Source organism: Anomaloglossus baeobatrachus, chromosome 1 (genome assembly GCF_048569485.1).
Source record: "Anomaloglossus baeobatrachus isolate aAnoBae1 chromosome 1, aAnoBae1.hap1, whole genome shotgun sequence".
Lineage (NCBI taxonomy): Eukaryota > Metazoa > Chordata > Amphibia > Anura > Aromobatidae > Anomaloglossus > Anomaloglossus baeobatrachus.
In genome coordinates this window covers 577,843,245-577,864,752 of record NC_134353.1, presented here as the reverse complement: position 1 = coordinate 577,864,752, position 21,508 = coordinate 577,843,245, and the positions used below count along the sequence as shown (strand labels likewise).

At 45.0% G+C, this 21,508-nt stretch overlaps 1 protein-coding gene across 2 annotated transcripts in view; it reads left to right on the top strand.

The window, feature by feature from the left end:
• The window catches only part of VLDLR (very low density lipoprotein receptor), a 28,875-nt gene extending 14,294 nt beyond the window's left edge, over positions 1-14,581 (top strand). The window contains exons 6-19 of one of the 2 annotated variants that reach the window (XM_075317635.1): positions 537-659; positions 5,452-5,574; positions 6,556-6,675; positions 6,913-7,038; positions 7,136-7,307; positions 7,451-7,675; positions 9,719-9,837; positions 9,923-10,062; positions 10,140-10,281; positions 10,362-10,508; positions 11,404-11,466; positions 12,070-12,147; positions 12,257-12,426; positions 13,844-14,581. In XM_075317635.1, the coding sequence (XP_075173750.1) occupies positions 537-659; positions 5,452-5,574; positions 6,556-6,675; positions 6,913-7,038; positions 7,136-7,307; positions 7,451-7,675; positions 9,719-9,837; positions 9,923-10,062; positions 10,140-10,281; positions 10,362-10,508; positions 11,404-11,466; positions 12,070-12,147; positions 12,257-12,426; positions 13,844-13,879 (1,784 nt within the window). In that variant the 3' untranslated portion in view covers positions 13,880-14,581. The remainder of the gene's footprint in view (positions 1-536; positions 660-5,451; positions 5,575-6,555; positions 6,676-6,912; positions 7,039-7,135; positions 7,308-7,450; positions 7,676-9,718; positions 9,838-9,922; positions 10,063-10,139; positions 10,282-10,361; positions 10,509-11,403; positions 11,467-12,069; positions 12,148-12,256; positions 12,427-13,843) is intronic. The other variant, XM_075317627.1, reaches the window with a different exon arrangement.
• Positions 14,582-21,508: the final 6,927 nt, after the last annotated feature.

Sequence of the window (21,508 nt, the reverse complement as noted above, 5' to 3'; positions counted from 1 at the left end):
TAACACCCCCTCAGTCATGACCTGTGCCCAGTCAACCTCTTAACTACTTTTACGGACAAACAATTAATGATGGTTGTAATGTTGAATATGAACTGAAAATGGCATAGAAATATGGAACCCAGGTCTGAGACTTGTAATGCTCAAACAAGTTCTACTTGTCAATGATCCTCTAGTTCTGCTTGTGGCTTCCTAGTTGGTAAAGACTCTTAACTAATCCAGTTTGCCTGCATATCTATAGGTAATGGTGACCTACAAAAGTCTGGTTATTGAATTTCCCTGTGCAACAATGGCAGCATTACATGAACAAACCTATGAAGGACCATAGATAATCCTTGTAAAACTGTCCTTCTGATCTCCATTTTTGGCATTAACACAGCTTGAGTATAGTGGAGCTGAGATACTGTAACCCAAAGGCTATATTTTAACAAGCAGTCTAATTTAGATCTGTGTATGGAATGTGCTTTGGACTAGTCATGAAATGCATACAACATGATCACTGAGTAACAAATTTTATTTCTCCCCACCCACACTTTTAGCGTCTCGTACCTGCCAGCCAGATCAATTCAAATGTGAAGATGGGAACTGCATACATGGTACTCGGCAATGCGATGGTGTTAGAGACTGCCTTGACGGCACTGATGAAGTTCGCTGTAAAAATGGTGGGTACATAACATGGCTTTATTTCCAGTTTCTTTGTCGCTCCATTGGGAGACCCAGACAATTGGGTGTATAGCTATTGCCTCTGGAGGCCACACAAAGTACTACACTTAAAAGTGTAAGGCCCCTCCCCTTCTGGCTATACACCCCCAGTGGGATCACTGGCTCACCAGTTTTGTGCTTTGTGCGAAGGAGGCAACACATCCACGCATAGCTCCACTTTTTAGTCAGCAGCAGCTGCTGACTATGTCGGATGGAAGAAAAGAGGACACATATAGTGTCCCCAGCATGCTCCCTTCTCACCCCACTGTATGTCGGAGGTGTTTGTAAGGTTGAGGTACCCATTGCGGGTACGGCGGCAGGAGCCCACATGCTGATTCCTTCCCCATCCCTTTTTACAGGGCTCTGGGTGAAGTGGGATTTACCGGTCTCCAGGCACTGAGACCGTGCTCCATCTACAGCCCCTGGAGAAGATGCTGGATGGAGCGGAGTACATCAGGGACATGGCCCTGCTTCCTCAAGGTACTCTGTGTCCCCGTGCATTTGGCGCTCACACCGCAGCATGCTGGGTGTTGTAGTGCGCCGGGGGACATCAGCGCTGCGGCGCCTGTGCCATGGCCTCATTCAGCTTTGCTGAAGCAGGCTCACTTATGGGAATTGGTCGCGCCGGCCGCTGGGACTGCGGCGCGGCTGGCACTTGTAGTGCGCCGGGGACTTCAGCGCGGCCTGCGCTTTTACGGCGGCCGCGCTGATAACTAGAGTCCCCGGCTTTTGCGGCCTGCTTCCGTTCGTTCCCGCCCCCAGACCTGCCAGTCAGGAGAGGGGCGGGACGCTGGCCACTTCCAGGAATCGGTCGCGCCGGCCGCTGGCAGCGGCGCGGCTGGCACTTGTGGTGCGCCGGGGACTTAAGCGGCCCGCGCTTTTACGGCGGCCGCGCTGTTAACTCGAGTCCCCGGCTTCTGGGCCTAGTCTCCCTTCGTTACCGCCCACAGCCCTGACAGTCAGGGTAGGGGCGTGACGCTGCATAGAGCAGAGCTGAGAGCTGGAGTATGTTTTGCATACTCCACCCCTCTCACTGTGTGCACTGTGAATCCGGATTCCCGCACTTTCTCAGGCACGCCCACGGCTTCCTTCTCTACAAGGACACCGGCAGCCATTAGTGTCAGTTTCTGTACGATACAGAGACAAGTGTGGAAGACCCTGGCATTCTGGTAGTCACACAATCGCTGTAACAGGCGTTAAGCAGCACCTGTGGTGCTAACCCCACTAGTGCAGAAGTGCACTTATAGATATGCTTGTACTATATACATTGCACTGTTTGGTCGCACGTTGTATATACCCTCCTGGATTATGCGGAGGAGTTATCAGCATATTCTCTGTGTAAAACAAAGGTGCAGAACCACATGTTTTTCTATACAGCTGGTACAGCATGTACGGCTATACGGCCGGCAGGTTACATAGACTCCCATTGTATGCACTCTGGACCCAATGTTGAGACTATGGCTATGATACTAGAAGCCTAGCAGTCCGGACATGTCTCTCACAATATGGGCACTGTTGAATCATTGATCCATGGCCCCCCTCAGTGTGAATAACTAACAGCTCCGGGAATGTCACACGCATCCCAGAGTCACGGCTCTGCACGGACGTCAGTCCCAGACAGCCTAAGTGGGCTCGCTATGAGCGGCCTCGGTTTCATCAGGGTCCTAACAGAAGGACTCGCTGTGTAATGAGGCGGAAGTAGCGGCTCAGGATTCTGATCCTGAGACCGCTCTCAATCTGGATACACCTGATTGTGACGCCATAGTAAATAATCTTATAGCGTCCATCTATAGAATGTGGGTTATTTCTCACAGCTCCTCCAGTGGAGGAGTCAGCTTCACGTATTTTTCTGGACCACTCTGCCTTCAGAGAGGCAGTCCAGGAACACCACGCTTATCCAGATATGCGCTTCTCCAAACGGCTTAGGATACACGTTATCCCTGTCCCCTGACTTGGTCAAGGACTGGACCCAATGTCCCGAGCGGCATCCTCCAATCTCCAGGCTTGTAGCTAGATAGAGTTTTGGGTGGATCATCAACTTTTTAAAGTCAGATCCGACCCCGACCCTATCGATAACATATCTAGGCATAGAGTTTCTTACTCTCTCAGCGATAGTGAAGCTGCCGCTAGACAAACAGCATTCACTACGGGCTGCAAGCTCTTCTTTAAGAACCAGTCGCACACATTGAGACGCCTCATGCACTTCCTACGTAAGATGGTAGCAATGGAGGCAGTTCCTTTCGCGCAGTTTTACTGCGTCCACTACAATGGGACATTCTCCGCCAATGGGACGAGGAGTCGACGTCCCTCAACAGAGTCGTCGTTCTTTCTCAGGCGGCCAAGGAATCTCTACGGTGGTGGCTTCTTCTCACCTCTTGGTCAAAAAGAAGGTCCTTCCTATCCCCGTCCTGGGCGATAGTTACGACAGACGCGAGTCTATCAGGGTGGGGAGCAGTTTTTCTCCACTACAGCGCTCAGGGTACGTGGACTCAGCAAGAGTCCACTCTTCAGATCAATGTTCTTGAACACAGAGCAGTGTATCTTGCCCTACAATCCTTCCAACAGCGGCTGGAAAGCAAGCATATCCGACTTCAGTCGGACAGCTCCACAGCGGTGGCATACATCAACCACCAAGGAAGAACGCGCAACCGGCAAGCCTTCCAGGAAGTCCGGCAGGTTCTGATGTGGGTGGAAGACACGGCATCCACCATATCCACAATTCACATCCCAAGTGTGGAAACTAGGAAGCTGACTTCCTAAGTCGCTGAGGTGTGGCCGAAAGAGTGTGGTCTCCTCACCCGGACGGGTTTCAGGAGATCTGGCGCCGCTGACAGAGGCCGGACGTCGATCTAATGGCGTCACGGCACAACAACAATGTGCCAGCTTCATGGCACGGTTTCACAATCATCGAGCTCTGGCGGCAAACGCTTTAGTTCAGCATTGGTCGCAGTTCCAGCTACCTTAGGTGCCACCTCTGGCATTGTTGCCCAGAGTACTGCGCTAGATCAAGACCGACTGCGGCCGCGCCATCCTCGTCGCTACAAATTGGCCGAGGATGTTGTGGTACTCGGTTCTGTGGTGCCTCACGGTAGGCTAACCGGGGGCACTACCAGACCAATCAGACTGGCTGTCTCAAGGGCCATTCTTCCATTTGAATTCTACGGCCCTCAACCGGATGGTGTGGCATTGAGTCCTGGAACCTAGTGTCGTCAGGATTACCTCAGGACGTGGTTGCCACCATGAGACAGGCTAGCATACCAACGTCCGCCAAGATTGACCACAGGACGTGGAAGATGTTCTTATCTCGGTGCTCGGCGCAGGGTGTTTCTCCCTGGCCGGTTGCATCGTCTATGTTTCCTTCCTTCCTGCAATCTAGGTAGGAAAATGGGTTGTCGCTCAGTTCCCTTTAGGGACAAGTCTCAGCGCTATCTGTATTTTTTCAGAAACGACGACTTCCTCAGGTACGCACGTTCCTACGGGGAGTTTGTCTTCTCAGCACTCCGTACAAGCGGCCGTTAGAGCCCTGAGATCTGAACAAGGTTCTAATTGCTCTCCAGATGCCGCCTTTCGAGCCTTTGAAGGATGTCTCCCTTCCCGTTTTTCACGGGAAGTGGCCTTCTAGTAACGGTCTCGTCTCTTAGGAGAGTTTCCGAGCTAGCAACGCTCTCATACAAACTCCCTTCCTGGTCCTTCACCAGGACAGGGTAGTTCTGCGTCCGGTTCCGGAATTTCTCCCTAAGGTGGTATCCCATTTTCATATCAATCAGGATATCACCTCACCGTCTTTGTGTCCTCGTCCAGTCCATCAATTTCAGAAAGATTTGCATCTGTTGGTTCTGGTGAGAGCACTCAGGTTCTACTTCCCGCATGGCGCTCCTGCGCCACCCGGATGCACTCTTTGTCCTTGTCGCTGGTCGGCGTAAACAGTCGCAAGCTTCCAGATCCACCCTTGCTCGGGGGCTCGAGGAACCAATTCTTGAAACCTACAGTTCTACTGGGCTTCTGGTTCTCTCAAGGCCGAAGGCCCATTCTACCAGAGCCGTGGGTGCATCCTGGGCATTACGGCACCAGGCTACGGCTCAGCAGGTGTGTCAGGCACCCACCTGGTCGAGTCTACTTACTTTTACCAAGCATTATCAGATGCATACCTACGCTTCGGCAGACGCCAGCCTAGGTAGATAAGTCATTCAGGCGGCGGTTGGCCACCTGTAGGAGAGGGCCGTTTGACGGCCCTATCATGAGGTATTCTTTTACCCACCCAGGGATTGCTTTTGGACATCCCAATTGTCTGGGTCTCCCAATGGAGCGACAAAGAAGAAGGGAATTTTGTTTACTTACCGTAAATTCCTTTTCTTCTAGCTCCAATTGGGAGACCCAGCACCCGCCCTGTTTTCTCGGGGTTTTTCTGTTTTTTCGGGTACACATGTTGTTCATGTGGTATGGTTCAGTTCTCCGATGTTTCCTCGGATTGAATTGGTCTTTAAACCAGTTATTGGCTTTCCTCCTTCTTGCTTTGGCACTAAAACTGGTGAGCCAGTGATCCCACTGGGGGTGTATAGCCAGAAGGGGAGGGGCCTTACACTTTTAAGTGTAGTACTTTGTGTGGCCTCCAGAGGCAATAGCTATACACCCAATTGTCTGGGTCTCCCAATTGGAGCTAGAAGAAAAGGAATTTACGGTAAGTAAACAAAATTCCCTTCGTTGTCTGTAAAGAGTGCCATCATTATTTAATTTCTCGTGTGGCATCTTTAGTCAATCAGTGTTCAGGATCGGGAAAATTCAAGTGCAAATCTGGGGAATGCATCGACATACAGAAGGTGTGCAACCAGAAAAAAGACTGCAAGGACTGGAGTGATGAACCAGCAAAGGAGTGCCGTAAGCAGACTTTATTTTTTTGTGTAAATGCTTTAAAGAATCTTTTTAAGCTGTAAGAACATGTCCATATCAATATCGTCGCACAACTCTGCATATAAGGGTACGCTCACACGAGCGTGAAAATCGGACGAGTGCAATTCGAGATTCTCGCATTGCACTCTGACCAATGTTAGGCAATGAGGTTGAGCTGTTGGTCAGCTTTTCTCGTATCCAGATTCTGGATGCGAGAAAAGCGGCAGCATGCTGCGTTTTGCTGCTACCGCTGTATCTCTCACACCCATTCAAGTGAATGGATGCGAGAGATACATCGGACTGCACTCGGATGTTATCCCAGTGCAGTGCGATCTACGCACAGGCTGACAGTGGAGGAGATGGGAGGATTAACCCCTCCCTCTCCTCCGCAGCGCCTGCACTCGGCTTCACAGCTGTGACCCGATCGCAAGATCGGGTTACAGTCCCATGACACTCTGCTTACGCTCGCAGCAGAGCCTGAGCCGGGGGGCATTAGCATATCGCATCGGATGCCATACGCTCGTGTGAGTCCAGCCTAAATGGCAGTTTTATACCCCCTTTCCCAAAAAAAAAATGCAGCAATCAACTGATGTGGCTTAAACCCCAATGACTTCTCTCCAGTCAAGTCATCTTTATGAAAAGGTTGCAGATGACTTTCAACAAAAGATTTAATGACTGTTTAACCTTTACTCGGGCCCCAATCACTTCAGATCAGTAATGTTTACTCACTAACTTGGTCTTGTCGCAATTTTACTTTAGTCAAACTAAAACTACTAATTTTTGCCTGTAAACACAAATTGCACTTGAAATTGTGGGTCCATTGCTAGTTATAGAAAGCTGCCCCACCTTGTTTGGCTGCAGCACTACTGTAATTTACCAAAATGTGACTTCACCTGCACAAATGTAAATTTCCCCCAATGCATTTCATAAAAGTTCAGGGTCTAATTTCTCTAATCTAATGTCTCCTAGATGTAAACGAATGTCTGCTGAATAATGGGGGCTGCTCTCACTTGTGCCATGACTTAGTGGTTGGCTATGAATGTGACTGCCCAGCTGGCTTTGAACTAATCGACCGAAAAACATGTGGTGGTAAGTTTGTAGTCATAAGGCCCTATCATTTTGACAATGGCCATTATAGCCCCTTAGGACAAACAGTTAAGCTGCGTGTGGCATGTCGGCTTTATTTATATCCTGCATACCTGCCCCATCCCTCTGCATACAGGTCCAATTCCTATAGATTGAGATGGTGACAAATGTCACTCTGATCTGCTAATTTAGTGATTTATAACCAGTGTGTTTCTGTAAACTGTAAATTTTTATTTTAAGATATTGATGAGTGTCAAAATCCTGGAATCTGCAGTCAGATATGTGTTAACTTGAAAGGAGGCTACAAGTGTGAGTGCAGTAAAGGCTATCAAATGGATCTGACCACCGGTGTTTGCAAGGCAGTAGGTAAGTGTAATACTGTTATGCACTCATGCCTCATATCTAATGGCATCAACTTGTCATCCATGCAGAATCTCTTTAATCTTGCACATGTCTCCTGTAGGAAGGGAGCCGTGCCTGATATTCACCAATCGCAGGGATATCCGGAAGATTGGACTTGAGAGGAAAGAATATATCCAGCTAGTAGAGCAGCTGCGGAACACAGTGGCACTTGATGCTGACATCTCAGGGCAGAGTCTATTCTGGGCCGACACCATTCAAAAGTCAATATTTCGGTATGATTTCTTGACTGGTATTTAATTTCAATTCTATTATGCAATTAAGAAGCAGGGTTTTAAAGTATCTGGGCATGGGTCCAAATACAGTAGTTTAGGCACTAAACTGCTTTTCAGCTGTGCTTCCTCTTGGTATCTTATAGTGCATCTGTGGATAGCCGTGACAGTATAGGAAGACATATAAAGGTCATAGATGGACTTTATAGTCCGGCTTCCATTGCTGTTGACTGGGTCTACAAGAACATTTATTGGACAGATACTGGATTAAAGACCATATCCGTTTCAAACTTGGATGGGATAAAGCGGAAAGTCTTGTTCAACAGTGGCTTAAAGGATCCATCTTCTATTGCTGTTGATCCAATTTCTGGGTGAGTAAAAGTTTGTCACTAAAGTGGATGACTATTGGAGTCAACCTAATATTATCCTGGGGACTATGGATTTTACCTTTCAAAATGGAGGTCATCAATAGATGGCAATCATTAATTAATCATTAATGATTGATCAATCGATGGCATTAATCAATTAATGGCACGCATGAAACTATGCAATTTTGTAATCTCTTCAGAGATCTGCTTTTTCTGCCAGAATTGATCACATTATCAAAATTCTCTTTTCTAAGGTAAAATCTGTAGTCGGTGACTTTCCCATTGGTGAGTGCACTATCAGTATTTGCAGCTGTTTGGACAGTGCTTTTGCGGTGTCCAAAATGCTGCATTTTACTGTAGCACAGTGGATGAGATTTATAGAAATCCCATGCCCACTGCTTTTCTCAGTAGCATAAACTTGCATGTAGCACAGCTTTCTGAGCCACAGCATGTCCATTTTTATGCTGCAGAGAACAAAGTCCTCAGTGGCCTAAATCCAGATCATGGAACAGGCAGCTGCAGTCTCCTGCAGAGAACGCTCACATCTCCGCATCAGAACATACTGCTGCATCCAGGACCCATTGTCCTGATCATGTGCACATAGCCTTTTGAAAGAAGTTGTCAGCATTACTGATCAGATTCTATGTAGATCTGTACTCCTACATTCATTTAAAGGGGATGTCAAGTTTTGTGGTGGAAGTCCATCACAATATGACTGCAAACATCTAAAGCCTTTAAGAGACCAAGCAGGTCTAGTAAGATGTATGTAAATTTCTCTTTTGCATTTGTGACAACTTGCAACATCAAAAAATCCTGACAGTATGTAGTGCACACACTATAAGGACTTGGTATACAGTTCCATAGTGACTTCAGATTTTCACCATAACCCTTTCAAAACTAGAGTATCTAACGTGTACTCAGGCCACTCAATATAACAGTTTACAGATTTTGCTGAACCATATTTGCTGTGTTAAGACTGAAATGTTAATGGCCTAATCTCTGGAAAAGAACCAAGGATTTTTAACTGGCAGTGGTGAAAGTGGATATAGGTAGACTTTAACTATAGATCCCATAACACCACACCCAGTTATAGGACTGTGCCACCTGGAAGCTGCTGTAGATTCATTGAAGCTTTAGGGGTGCTTCACACACAGCGAGCTCACTGCCGAGATCGCTGCTGAGTCACGCTTTTTGTGACGCAGCAGTGACCTCATTAGCGATCTCGCTGTGTGTGACACTGAGCAGCGATCTGGCCCCTGCTGCGAGATCGCTGCTCGTTACACACAGCCCTGGTTCGTTTTCTTCAAAGCCGCTCTCCTGCTGTGACACACAGATCGCTGTGTGTGACAGCGAGAGAGCGACAAATGAAGCGAGCAGAGAGCAGGAGCCGGCATCTGGCAGCTGAGGTAAGCTGTATCCAAGATAAACATCGGGTAACCAAGGTGGTTACCCGATATTTACCTTAGTTACCAGCCTCTGCAGCTCTCACGCTGCCTGTGCTGCCGGCTCCGGCTCTCTACACATGTAGCTGCTGTACACATCGGGTTAATTAACCCGATGTGTACAGCAGCTAGGAGAGCAAGGAGCCAGCGCTAAGCAGTGTGCGCGGCTCCCTGCTCTCTGCACATGTAGCTGCATTACACATCGGGTTAATTAACCCGATGTGTACTGTAGCTAGGAGAGCAAGGAGCCAGCGCTCAGTGTGCGCGGCTCCCTGCTCCCTGCTCACACTGGTAACTAATGTAAACATCGGGTAACCATACCCGATGTTTACCTTAGTTACCAGTCTCCGCAGCTTCCAGACGGCGGCTCCGTGCAAGCGCAGCGTCGCTTGCACGTCGCTGCTGGCTGGGGGCTGTTCACTGGTCGCTGGTGAGATCTGCCTGTTTGACAGCTCACCAGCGACCATGTAGCGATGCAGCAGCGATCCTGACCAGGTCAGATCGCTGGTCGGATCGCTGCTGCATCGCTAAGTGTGAAGGTACCCTTAGACTTCCATAATGAGATTATACAATCACTTTCTTTTATCTGCTTTTACTCTTCCAGGTTTATTTATTGGTCAGATTGGGGAGAACCTGCAAAGATTGAGAAGGCTGGAATGAACGGAATAGACAGACAGCAACTGGTGACAACTGACATCCAGCGGCCAAGTGGAATTGTATTGGGTAAATGTTGCGCCTCTTCAGGACACTTTCTCCATTAATGATAAATACTAAAACCTATGGTGCTAAGTGGAGTCTTTTCTTTTAGATTTGGTTAAGAGTCGTCTGTACTGGCTTGATTTGAAACTGCATCAACTCTGTAGCGTGGACCTTAATGGCCAGGATCGCCGGATAATCCTGAAGTCTTCTGAATTTTTAGCTCATCCACTCGCACTTACAATATTTGAGGTGACACTAACAGTAATTCTGCAACACCTTCTTTTCTAGTTTACTAGCAGCCTGTGTAAATCTTGTTCTGTTTCTAGGATCGGGTCTATTGGATCGATGGTGAGAATGAAGCAATCTATGGTGCCAACAAGTTTACTGGTCAAGAATTGGAAACGTTGGTTAACAACTTAAATGATGCCCAGGATATCATTGTCTATCATGACCTCATCCAGCCCTCAGGTAGTATGGTTATATAGTGGTAAAAATACACACCAATGCATTAATTTCTAGTATTCTAATGTAAAATCATTTGTCAACAGGAAAAAACTGGTGTAATGAGAGACTTAACAATGGTGGATGTGATTTTCTGTGCTTGCCAGCGCCACAGATAAATGATCGCTCTCCAAAATATACCTGTGTATGCCCTGAAGGCTTACAGCTGTATGATGACCGAAGGTGTAGAAGAGGTATGTGCACATGGTGAACTTGTGCTGACGAATTCTGTATGCCTTATGAAACCTTTCCTAGGGATGCTGCATTTTCATCATAACCCCACCCTGGTCCCACCAGCTCTCTGGCTATACTCCAGCCTACTGAACATTAGTTCTGGCTGTAGAAGTGATGTAACAATGTCAGCTCTCATCACTGCTGCACCCAATCCCTGAGCTTAGTTTGTGCTGTCTGCATCGGAGCTCAATGGTTGCCACGATGTCATTTATCACCATTGCAACCTAAACCTGGATGGTTGTGGAATATTGAATTTTTTTTTTTTTTTTTTTTTTGGATTCCTCAATTTTTAAGAAACTTGCTCATACAAGAGCATTGGGTGTCCAAATGGTTTTCATTTAAACTGTCCACATAAATGGATTGAATAGAGCACAGCTTGTGGTCTGGTGTTTAATAAAAGGGTATAATTGATGTCATTAGGTGCTAAACCTTCTACAATAAGGCTTAATACAATCTGCTGCATGTGAACATGTCCATAAAGTACAATGCGGAGTAAGTTGGATTTTTTTTTCTTTTGTCCTACACAGTGGCCTGGGCTCTTATATACAGCATTCTAACATGCTGTATATAAGAGCCCACTGGTGCCAGCCACAGCATATAAGGCAAAAAAACTGGTAACTGGTTCTCTTTTGCAGTTTGACTTTTTTTTTTCTCTTTTTTTTTTTTTTTCTAAAGTTTGGCACTAGTATCTAAATTTTCATTGTCTGTTCGTTGTGTCCATATGTCTTAATGTTCTGCAGCAGTCTCATGGAATGTCACTAGTAGAACATGTAGCCAATAACATAAGCAGGGATTTCAATGTTACCGTGACTGTGCTAGCATATCTTTCATTAAATACATTTTGTCTGTCTTAAGGTAGGAAAGAAGATTCTATTACCAGCCCTACAGGGTTACATCCTGAAAAAGCACTTCCAGGGGGTAAGTGCTTTAGTATTAATCAAGTAGTCTGGGTACAAAAAATCCTGTATAGTGTTAAGGCTTCAATTTACAATCAGCATTTTAATAAGGTTGTAGAATAACCTATAGTGGGTACAGAAAGTATTCAGACCCCTTTTAAATTTAAATTATTTTTTTTTAACACATGGCTATAAAAACAAAGTTCATTTTTTTTTTCTCATTAATGTACACCCCATCTTGCCAGAAAACAAAATGTAGAAATTTTTGAAAATTTCAGTGTGAGATTAAAATTAAATTTTATATTCTCAATTCTAGATAAAAAAAAAAACCCATGTTGACATAACTTTTGCCAAATTAGGCATTTGACAAGTTAAGCCATTAAGGAAAATTTGTCTCTTCACATGTTATCAATGTTTGCATGTTGTGGCTGTCAAATCACCTGTCTCAAAGCCAAATTCAATGTTGTAATCATTCAGATTTCAAGGTGTTTTGTTCAGGCTTTGTTGGTCCTTACCAGTCTTAAAGTATGCATTAAGATTAGAGTACAAACTGTTAATCAATCTTGTATTGTCTTATACTGTCCTATAAATTATTTATATATATATAATTTTTTTTTTCTTCTAGAACCAAATGGTAACACCTCTGTATATGAGAGAAGTGCCACTAAAGATGCATCTGCAGCCTGGGCAATTCTGCCAATATGTAAGTATTAAAGTGTGAACTACTTGGCTAAACACTGACACTGGAGTTGGAGCAAAGGCTTGATGTAGGGTTTTTGTATATGGTAACTCTTGCATATCTTGTACTCTAGTGTTACTAGTCATGGTGGCAACTGGTGCCTACCTTATGTGGAGAAACTGGCAGAGGAAGAACATGAAGAGCATGAATTTTGATAACCCCGTCTACTTAAAGACAACAGAAGAGGACCTCACTATTGATATTGGAAGGCACGGAGGCAATGTAGGGCACACGTATCCAGCAGTAAGTTTTGCACCTTCAGAATGCAACTTGCAGTTTTAAATGGACTTTTGACAAGCAAAACATCAAAATGAGGTTTCTAGAGTCCCTAAATGATAGCCAACCTGGTTAAGTCTGTTTGGTCATCTACAAGAAGTTCTGTGACATCTCAGAAGATTTGCCAGTGAAGTCAAACCTTTGCATATCAAAGTGGAGAGCTTCATTTTAGTTTGTAGAATCTAGCAGAACACCCCCAAAATGAACAATGTTAAGCAAGTGTTTGGCTTTAGAATTGAGTGGTCCCAGGGTGTTTGTAATGCTTTTCAGAAAACCACCTGAACTTTAAGTGCATGTTCCCTTAACTTGCATTCAGTGGCTTAATAAAATCTAATATTTCTAGATATTTGCTTCCTCATTCTTAGATCAAAATATGTACCACAATACTTACAAGCAGGAAAAGTACAACCGTAAGTGTACTTATATTTAACATAAAGAAAAATCCTCTGACTGTATACTGCAGTGGATTCCCTAGCAGAAGAAACTTGCATAAGTGTTCAATTGTTGTAATCCTGGGCCAAACCTCTATGGGTGCCTTGGATTGGAATTAACTAGTGGGCTGCAAGTAGTGCACTCAAAGTTGGCCACTAGCCACAACCCTAACTTTAAAGATTTTAAAGGAAATATGTCAGGTGAAATATGCACCCAGAACTACAAGCAGTTCTGGGTGCATATTGCTAAACCCTGTCTGTCCCTGTATATACTAGTGCATATCTTTTGGAAAGTGTATTTCTAAAGCTTCTTTAATAGGCTAATGAGGCCAGGGACTAGTCCACAATCTTGGCATGCCCCTGTGGGCATACTAACATGCTGTTCAATGCATAGTCTGCAGCGGTGATGCATGTAGCTGTGAATGCTGAGCTGAATGTCCTGCATACTGCACATAACCAGAAGTGTAGGGCATTCAATGCAGTGGTCACCACTAACACAGGTACATGCATCAGCACTGACACTGCCTTGAATAGCATGTTAGTATGCACACAAGGGGTGTGCGAACATGCTAAAATGGACTAGTCAAGTAATGCCTTCATGACTAGTCCCTAGGCTCATTAGCATATACTAAAGATTCATTAAATTTTTTTTTTCTAAAGAACCCTTACCTGTATATACTAGCATAGATATTAGCAATATGCACCCAGAATTGCTCATGGTTGTGTATAGTACACCTGACAGGTTCACTTTAAACCTAGATATCAATGACACGTGACTCGGCTTTACACTGTACACTCACAATGGCAGCACCTTATTTTTAATTCTTAAATCTGCTCAAATTTAGTTGCAAATTTTTTTTTCAAAAATCAATAGCACATACTGTAATCTAATTCTATATGAAACCATTGCCAGAAGGCAAATGTTAACACTCATATTTTTGTATTTTCTGCAGATATCCGTTGTAAATACAGAGGACGACATGTCATGAGCCCGGCTATACATGGTTGGCATTCACCACCCTCCTTCAGTCTACACTGCTTCGACAGGATCTTTTGGTTACAGATGGTAGCCAGTCCAGACGCTGAACGCATCCTGCCCCTTATGGAAGTGACTATTTTGTATGTGACACAGCTGTTATGAATGGAACCTGCAATGGAAACCTTCTGTATATATTTCTTAATAAGCTTGTTCAGCTTTTGAAAAGGTTACCATTTCATCCATAGCCCCTCATACCCTATTTTTATTTATTTTTCAGTATTAGCAATTCACTCCCACATAGGCCAAGTACTGTATAAAGCACTTTCCATAAGCCATATCCCAGCAATGAAATCTCGTGCTATATATATAGTGAGTGCACCTGTACATACTTGTATAGGCAGTTGTACATATCTCTGAAGACACAATCACTATTCTGAAGCACTTTGAAGTCTTTTTGATTGTAAATATGTTTCTGTACACTGGATTATTTTGTTTTTTTTGACTGGATGGGGCAATGGCAATAGTCTAAACAAAACGGGTTATTCATATAAAATTGCCAAATAACTTCTTAACCTTAAACAATTTTGTATGCGTGAATGCAGCTGTAAATGTGTATTGACTGTGACCTTTTTCTAGAGGTATACAGAGGGTGAATTTCCTATCCGAACCACTGGAGATTCTTTTGAGAATAAAGAAAAAATGATTTACTATATATTGTGTATCACGTCTGTGAATGGTGTATAAAGAATGCTGTTGGCAAGCGCATAGAAAATGGGCGCTGCATATGGTGAAATTTCAGTTTGGTAATCAAGGGTCTTTATTATGGATGTCTCATTCATTGCAGCCTTTGTCTTATATTGCAAAATGAAGGCAAGTGGAATGGATTTCTTCTTGGCAGGGGAAGTATAACAAATTGATCAGTGAGCCACATGACTGAATATTCTCCAGTGTCACTAAGACATTAAAATGTATTAATTTTGAGTGGGGGAAAAAAGCTCAGACTTCTTTCTATATCTGCCACCGTTCTCAAGTTAAGGGCTCTTCTCCACTTGCGATTCTGATGTGCAATTGCCTTTAAAAACGGATTGCAATCGCACAAACGTTAATATGAGCCAGTGTCCTTTTGTTTGTTTGTTTGTTTTTTTTTTTTTCACGACACGTGCACTTAGTAAAATTGCAGCATGCTGCGATTTGCACTCGGCTCTCGCACATCCATGCTCTCCTATGGGAGCGAGAAATCATAATACTGGTGGTATACGTATGTCACATGGATCCTTGCCACATGCCGCGTCAGTGGCTACCGGAGTAATCTCCAGTAATGCCAGTCCTGGCCGCGGTTACATGCACTGAACTCCAGAGCTGTCACCTGAGCTCCGGCGTGCAGCCTGGACTGAACAGCAAGTACCGAGTGATTCCCTGGCGATTGCTGTTCAGTTAGTCACAGCTGCAAACAGACCGGGCTGAACTCTTGATCTCAGGTGACAGCTCCAGAGTTCAGTGCAGGTAACCGCGGCCAGGCCTGGTATTACTGGAGATTCCTCCGGTAGCCAGTCCGAAGCTGCAGCACTCACATAGCACTCGCATGTCATACAGATGCTATGTGAGGGGAAAAAAAATACAGCACGTAGACCACACGCAGGACACTATTTTTAAAAAAAAAAAAAACTCAAGTGGAGAAGAACCCTAATGGCGGTGTTCAGGATATGGGTGGACACACTGTATAGAACTTTGTAGAAGCCCTGCACTTAAGGGTGCTTTACACGCTGTGACATCGCTAGCTATCTCATTAGTGATGTGACACGCCAGATCGCAGATAAGATTTACAAAGATCGCACATAGGTCATTTTTGTATGAGCGCTAGCTATGTTGCAGAGTGTAAAGCAGCCTTAAGTGTTTAAGTACCAGGCGTGTATGCTGTCCCTGCTTTGACCTGATCCAGTGGAGGAAAGTGTTAATGTAGACTTTTAAAACCAACACAAAGTAACATATTAAAAAAAAATGTATATAGGAGAGGACATTATCTTGTCCAGCAAAAAAACAAGCCACCATACAGCTGTCAAAGCCATAGCTCCTAAAATACAGCAATACAAATTTTTTTTTAAATTTTGACTGGGGGGAGCTTAACTTTTCTGCATTATCTATGACAGAAAATGGCAACCTGTATGTGAAATTGGGCAAGTGACACTGTAGTGTAGGCTGCTCAGTAAAGTCACTGGCAATAGAGACTTCAGTCATTGTACATCTGAAAAGTTAAACATTTTCTTTATCTTGCAATGATACTGTCATAAATTTCTATAGTTTGGGCCAAATATGGTGACCGTCACTATGTAACCTATTATGGGCACACAGGTAAAGCTGGTGTCACACACAGCGACAACGACGTCGCTGCTACGTCACCATTTTCTGTGACGTTGCAGCGACGTCGCTGTGTGTGACATCCAGCAACGACCTGGCCCCTGCTGTGAGGTCGCCGGTCGTTGCTGAATGTCCAGCTTCATTTTTTCGTCGTCACTCTCCCGCTGTGACACACACATCGCTGTGTGTGACAGCGAGAGAGCGACGAAATGAAGCGAGCAGGAGCCGGCACTGGCAGCTGCAATAAGCTGTAACCAGCGTAAACATCGGGTAACCAAGGGAAGTCCTTTCCCTGGTTACCCGATGTTTACGCTGGTTACCAGCCTCCGCTCTTGCTGCCAGCGCCGGCTCCTGCACTGTGACATGTGGCTGCAGTATGCATCGGGTAATTAACCCGATGTATACTGTAGCAAAGAGAGCAAGGAGCCAGTGCTAAGCAGTGCGCGCGGCTCCCTGCTCTCTGCACTGTGACATGTAGCTGCAGCACACATCGGGTTAATTAACCCGATGTGTACTGTACCTAGGAGAGCAAGGAGCCAGCGCTAAGCGCGGCTCCCTGCTCTCTGAACATGTAACACAGCGACGTTATGATCGCTGCTTCTGCTGTGTTTGACAGCTAAGCAGCGATCATAACAGCGACTTACAAGGTCGCTGTTACGTCACCGAAAATGGTGACGTAACAGCGACGTCGCTGTCGTTTAGTGTGAACCCAGCTTTAGAATGCTGAAAAGAGTGATGCCGGTATGTCTCATGAGATACCTGTTGATAAATCTTTATTCCGATTTGTAAATGAGCTCGTCCAGGCTATGGGTCAGATGCTGCCTCCAGAAATTATTTTTAATAAGGAATTAAGTGAGCCACAACAGTAAAAATTAACTTTGTAAGACATTCTACAGCTCTGCTATATTGCAACTGTCTGCCTGTGAGATGGAAGCTAAAGGGAACCTAGATAAGTGTCATGTAGAATCATACAGCTCTGCAGAGTGGCCATCACACTGGTAATGCCCCTTTTTTTTTTTTTTTTTTATTTAAAATATCTGGAGATGACTATCTTCACAGCATCTGCCCCATAGCCTGGAAGAACTAATTTACATGGTGAAAAGAGGGCTTTGGCTATGTGCGCACTTACCGGATTTTGCCGCGGATTTGCTGCATGTTTCGCTGCAGAAAATGTTCATAACATCTCTGCAGTGAATCACCAGCAAATCCTATGGAGAAAACAAATCGTGTGTGCTCTGGGCGGAATTTGACAGCTGCATGTTTTGCTGCGGGAATCCCGCAGCAAAAACAAGTGCATGTCACTTCTTTTCCGCACATCGCTGCGGGATTTCACTCCATTGACTCAATGTTAATCATGAAATCCCGCAGGGAATAACGCAGGCAGCAAATTCTGTGCGGTTCACTGCGGTTTCCTGCGGTATTTTGCGGTTTACCTCCGGTAATGTGCATCGCATGTCTGCGGTTTTGCAGGGAAGTGATGTCATTACAGGAAGAGGAAGCCGTGCAGAGAATAAACACAAACACAAACACATCACAGACATATAGAACACACATAGAAAGAAAACAGAAATATAGGAAAAAAAAGAACGTGGGCTCCACTGCATATTTACCTTCCAGCCGAGGTAAGCACACAGCGGCTGCCTGGTATTCTCAGGCTGGGGAGGGAGAGGGGCAGGGTTAATGCCCCCCGCCTCACTCCCCCTCCCACAGCCGAGAATATCAGCCGCAGCTGCCCCGGCACTGTCGCATGCATTATGTGGCAATGCCGGCGTGTCCTCGGCTCTTCTTGCCACCGTGTAGCAGTGGTGGCAAGGTAATACAAGGGGTTAATGGTGATGGGGGACCACCGCCATTAACTCCAGGCTTGATCATGGCAGCATCTATGAGACAGCTGACATGATCAACCCATAAGTAAAGTGAAAAAAACAGACACCAAAAAATCCTTTATTTTAAATAAAACAAACAAGCAAGCCTCGTTCACCATTTTATTAACCCCCCCCCAAACAAAGCTCCGGCGTAATCCAGGTCCGACATCCAGCCGCAACTAACACACAGCGCTGAATGAAAGCAGCAGACAGCAGAGGTAATTACCGGTCATTTCCCACGGCCGGTAATGTGAACTCACTGCAGACCGTGGGAAATGCAGCGATCTGTCCTATCTACTATCTCAGAATTAAATGACGTTTTTTTTTTTTAAATGTGCTTTATTGCATTGAATTCAATAAAGCACATCCCAACCCGCACACGGCAAAACCGCGGCAATACCGCAAATAATACCGCAGTAAAACCGCGGCAAACCGCATGCGGTTTTCAGGTGCGGTTTCCCGCGTTTTTTACCGCGGGTGCGTTAATCTTTGAGGGCATGCGGAATTTTCTCAAGAAAATTCCACTTCCCAGTGCGCACAGGGCCTTTTACAACAAGGAATCTGAGGCATACAGGTATGACCTTGCTTTTAAAGTGTCATTTGACCTATGGGCTAATAAGGCTAGAGAATTAAATTGTCGTCCAATTGTTGCCTGTGAAAAGGGCCCAATTGTTTTCATGGTAACCTGAGATAATCAGGACCACCTTATGTTGCCAAGCTACAGGAAGCCGTGGATCATTCCAGGAGCGCAATCCCTGCAGCTTGTCAGTACAAAACAAAGTATGTATTGCAATGATTGGCATTGCAATTCATTATAGAAGTGATCAGGGGAATAACTCCTTCATTGAAGAGGAAAGATATAAACATGGCATACTCCATACAGCTGACAAAATTGAATAAGTGATCAAAAATTACTGTTCAGCTATTTTTAGACATCTTGTCCAGCAAAAAACAAGCCACATACAGCTGTCGATAATGCTATAGCTCCTAGAATGCAGCGATTTTTTTTTTTCTCTAGAAAATAACGTATCGTGTGAAAGCAGCAGAACATTGAACTATTTGTGGTATCAGTGTAATCGTACTGACCTGAAGAATAAAGCGGTTTTATCGCTTTTATGACACAAATGTCAAAAGCTTCCTGCATTGCTGTTTTGTCAATTCTGCTTTGAGTGTGGCCTAAAAGGGGTATTAAAAGTCTAACTCATCCCATAAAATAAGCACTCACATGACTGTCAGCAAAAATAAAACTGCTTTCAAACTGTGATGCAAAAAAACTTTACCATGATTTTGTTTGGCTACTATCAGTGTAATTTATGATGACCTGACAAAGCTGCCATATCACTTATACCCTGTGGTGTAAAAAATAAGCCAGTTCAACAGCTGTTTGTTCATTCTACCTCCCAGAGATTATAGTATAGCATGGCTCAAATTTATCCTGCACTCTATGCTGATCACTTACACCAGGGATTACAGTGAAATACTGGGGGTATTCCGCAGGTACCTGTGGAAAAGAAGTGACATGCACATTTTCCCAAGAAAATCTTCACAAAGTGTGTGCGCACAGCTATTTTTTTTTTCTCCCCCCCCCCCCCCCACCCCCCCATAGGTTTTGCTGGGAAATGTCTGCAGAAAGATTTTAAACATTTCTCAAATTTCCACAGCAAAACCGCAGGTAAAACAGCCTAGTGCGCGCATAGCCTAATACAGCTGACGTGTGCCTGCTAGGCTATCTGTGCTGATCGCGCTATTCCCTTTTATTAGCTGCGTGGAGCTGACAGGAGTGGCGGTGTCTTCTGCAGCTCCGGTCACCTTCATGCAGCAGAGCTGGAAGCGACGCTGGACCATCCTGGATGACGCCGGATATGGAGGGCTTTTTCGGGCTTATAAAATTGGTGAACAAGGCAATTTGTTAGTGTTTTTTTTTTTCTAATAAAGGATTGTTCGGGTGTTTGTGTTTATTTACTGTAATTTACAGATTAATCATGGGAGGTATCTCGGGGAGACGCCTGACATGATTAATCTAGGACTTATTGGCAGCTATGGGTTGCCAAAAACTCCTTATTACCCCGATTTGCCAACGCACCAGGGCAAATCGGGAAGAGTCGAGTACAGTCCCAGAACTGTCGCATCTAATGTATGCGGCAATTCTGGGCGGCTGCTGACTGATATTGTTAGGCTGGGGGGCTCCCCATAACGTGGGGCTCACCATCCTGAGAATACCAGCCTTCAGCTGTATGGCTTTATCTGGCTGGTATTAAAATTGGGGGGGACCGCACGCCGTTTTTTTTAATTATTTATTTTACTGCACAGTATAGACACGCCCACCGGCTGCTGTGATTGGGTGCAGTGAGACACCTGTCACTCAGCGTGGGGGGCGTGTCTGACTGCAACCAATCACAGGCGTCTGTGGGTGGGGAAAGCAGGGAATACAAGATTGATTAATGAGCGTCCGGCATATTCAAAGTAATTGTTGCCGCGTATTCTCTGCACAGCTGTTCCTCGCTGCACTGGTGATCGGGGAGCAGTATGAGCCGGGGGAAGAAAAAAAACCGAGCGCCAATGTAAGTATGACTGAGAACAGCAGAAAAAAAGGTAAGTATACTGAATTTAATTTAAAAAAAAAAATAAAAATAAGATCGCTAGTGTAAAAACGCACACGCACGAAACGTGCTGAACACGGACATACTTCGTGTGCGTTCCGTGCAGGCACGGATCCATAGACTAAAGCGGGTCCGTGCCCGCGTGCTGCCAGCCAAAAACGTACATGTCATCCGGGTAGAAACGCGCACACACGTACTTACCACACGGACACACGTTCCGTGTGATTTTACGTGTGTGTGCCATCTACCATTGACTAACATGGGTCTCCGTGTGTACGTGTCTGCGGTACGTGCAAATACGTACCGCACACGTACAAATTAAACGGATGTGTGTTGCGGGTCTTAAATAAATTTGTACCCCCCTTTTGCACTAAAAAAAACCTCTTTCCTCGTGTCTTTAAATTAGGTTTATGTGGCCCAGCACTGACAAAGGCAATTTCCCCCACAGATTGAACTACAGTTTAGTATAGTCCAACAGTGGAAGAATATTAGAGGAGAGCACTTTTACTATATTGATGAATTTTTATCCACAAATATTTAAAGTGTGTAACCACCTGTGAAGGTGACAAGAAGTCTACGTAATTAGTGGGTCCATGTGTAAGGGCCATTAACGCTGATTTATTCCTGTTTATAGAAAGGACAGAAAATCTACCAAAATTTCTCTATGGTGGAAATAACATGAGGTAAGTTGTCCCCCACCTGATCCGTAAAAAATTAGCATGTCATCTGCATGCAATCTAATGCTATCTGTCTGATTAGCAATAGATATGCCTTTTAATGGAGTGGAGCGTATTCTGATGGCCAAAGCATCAATAGCCA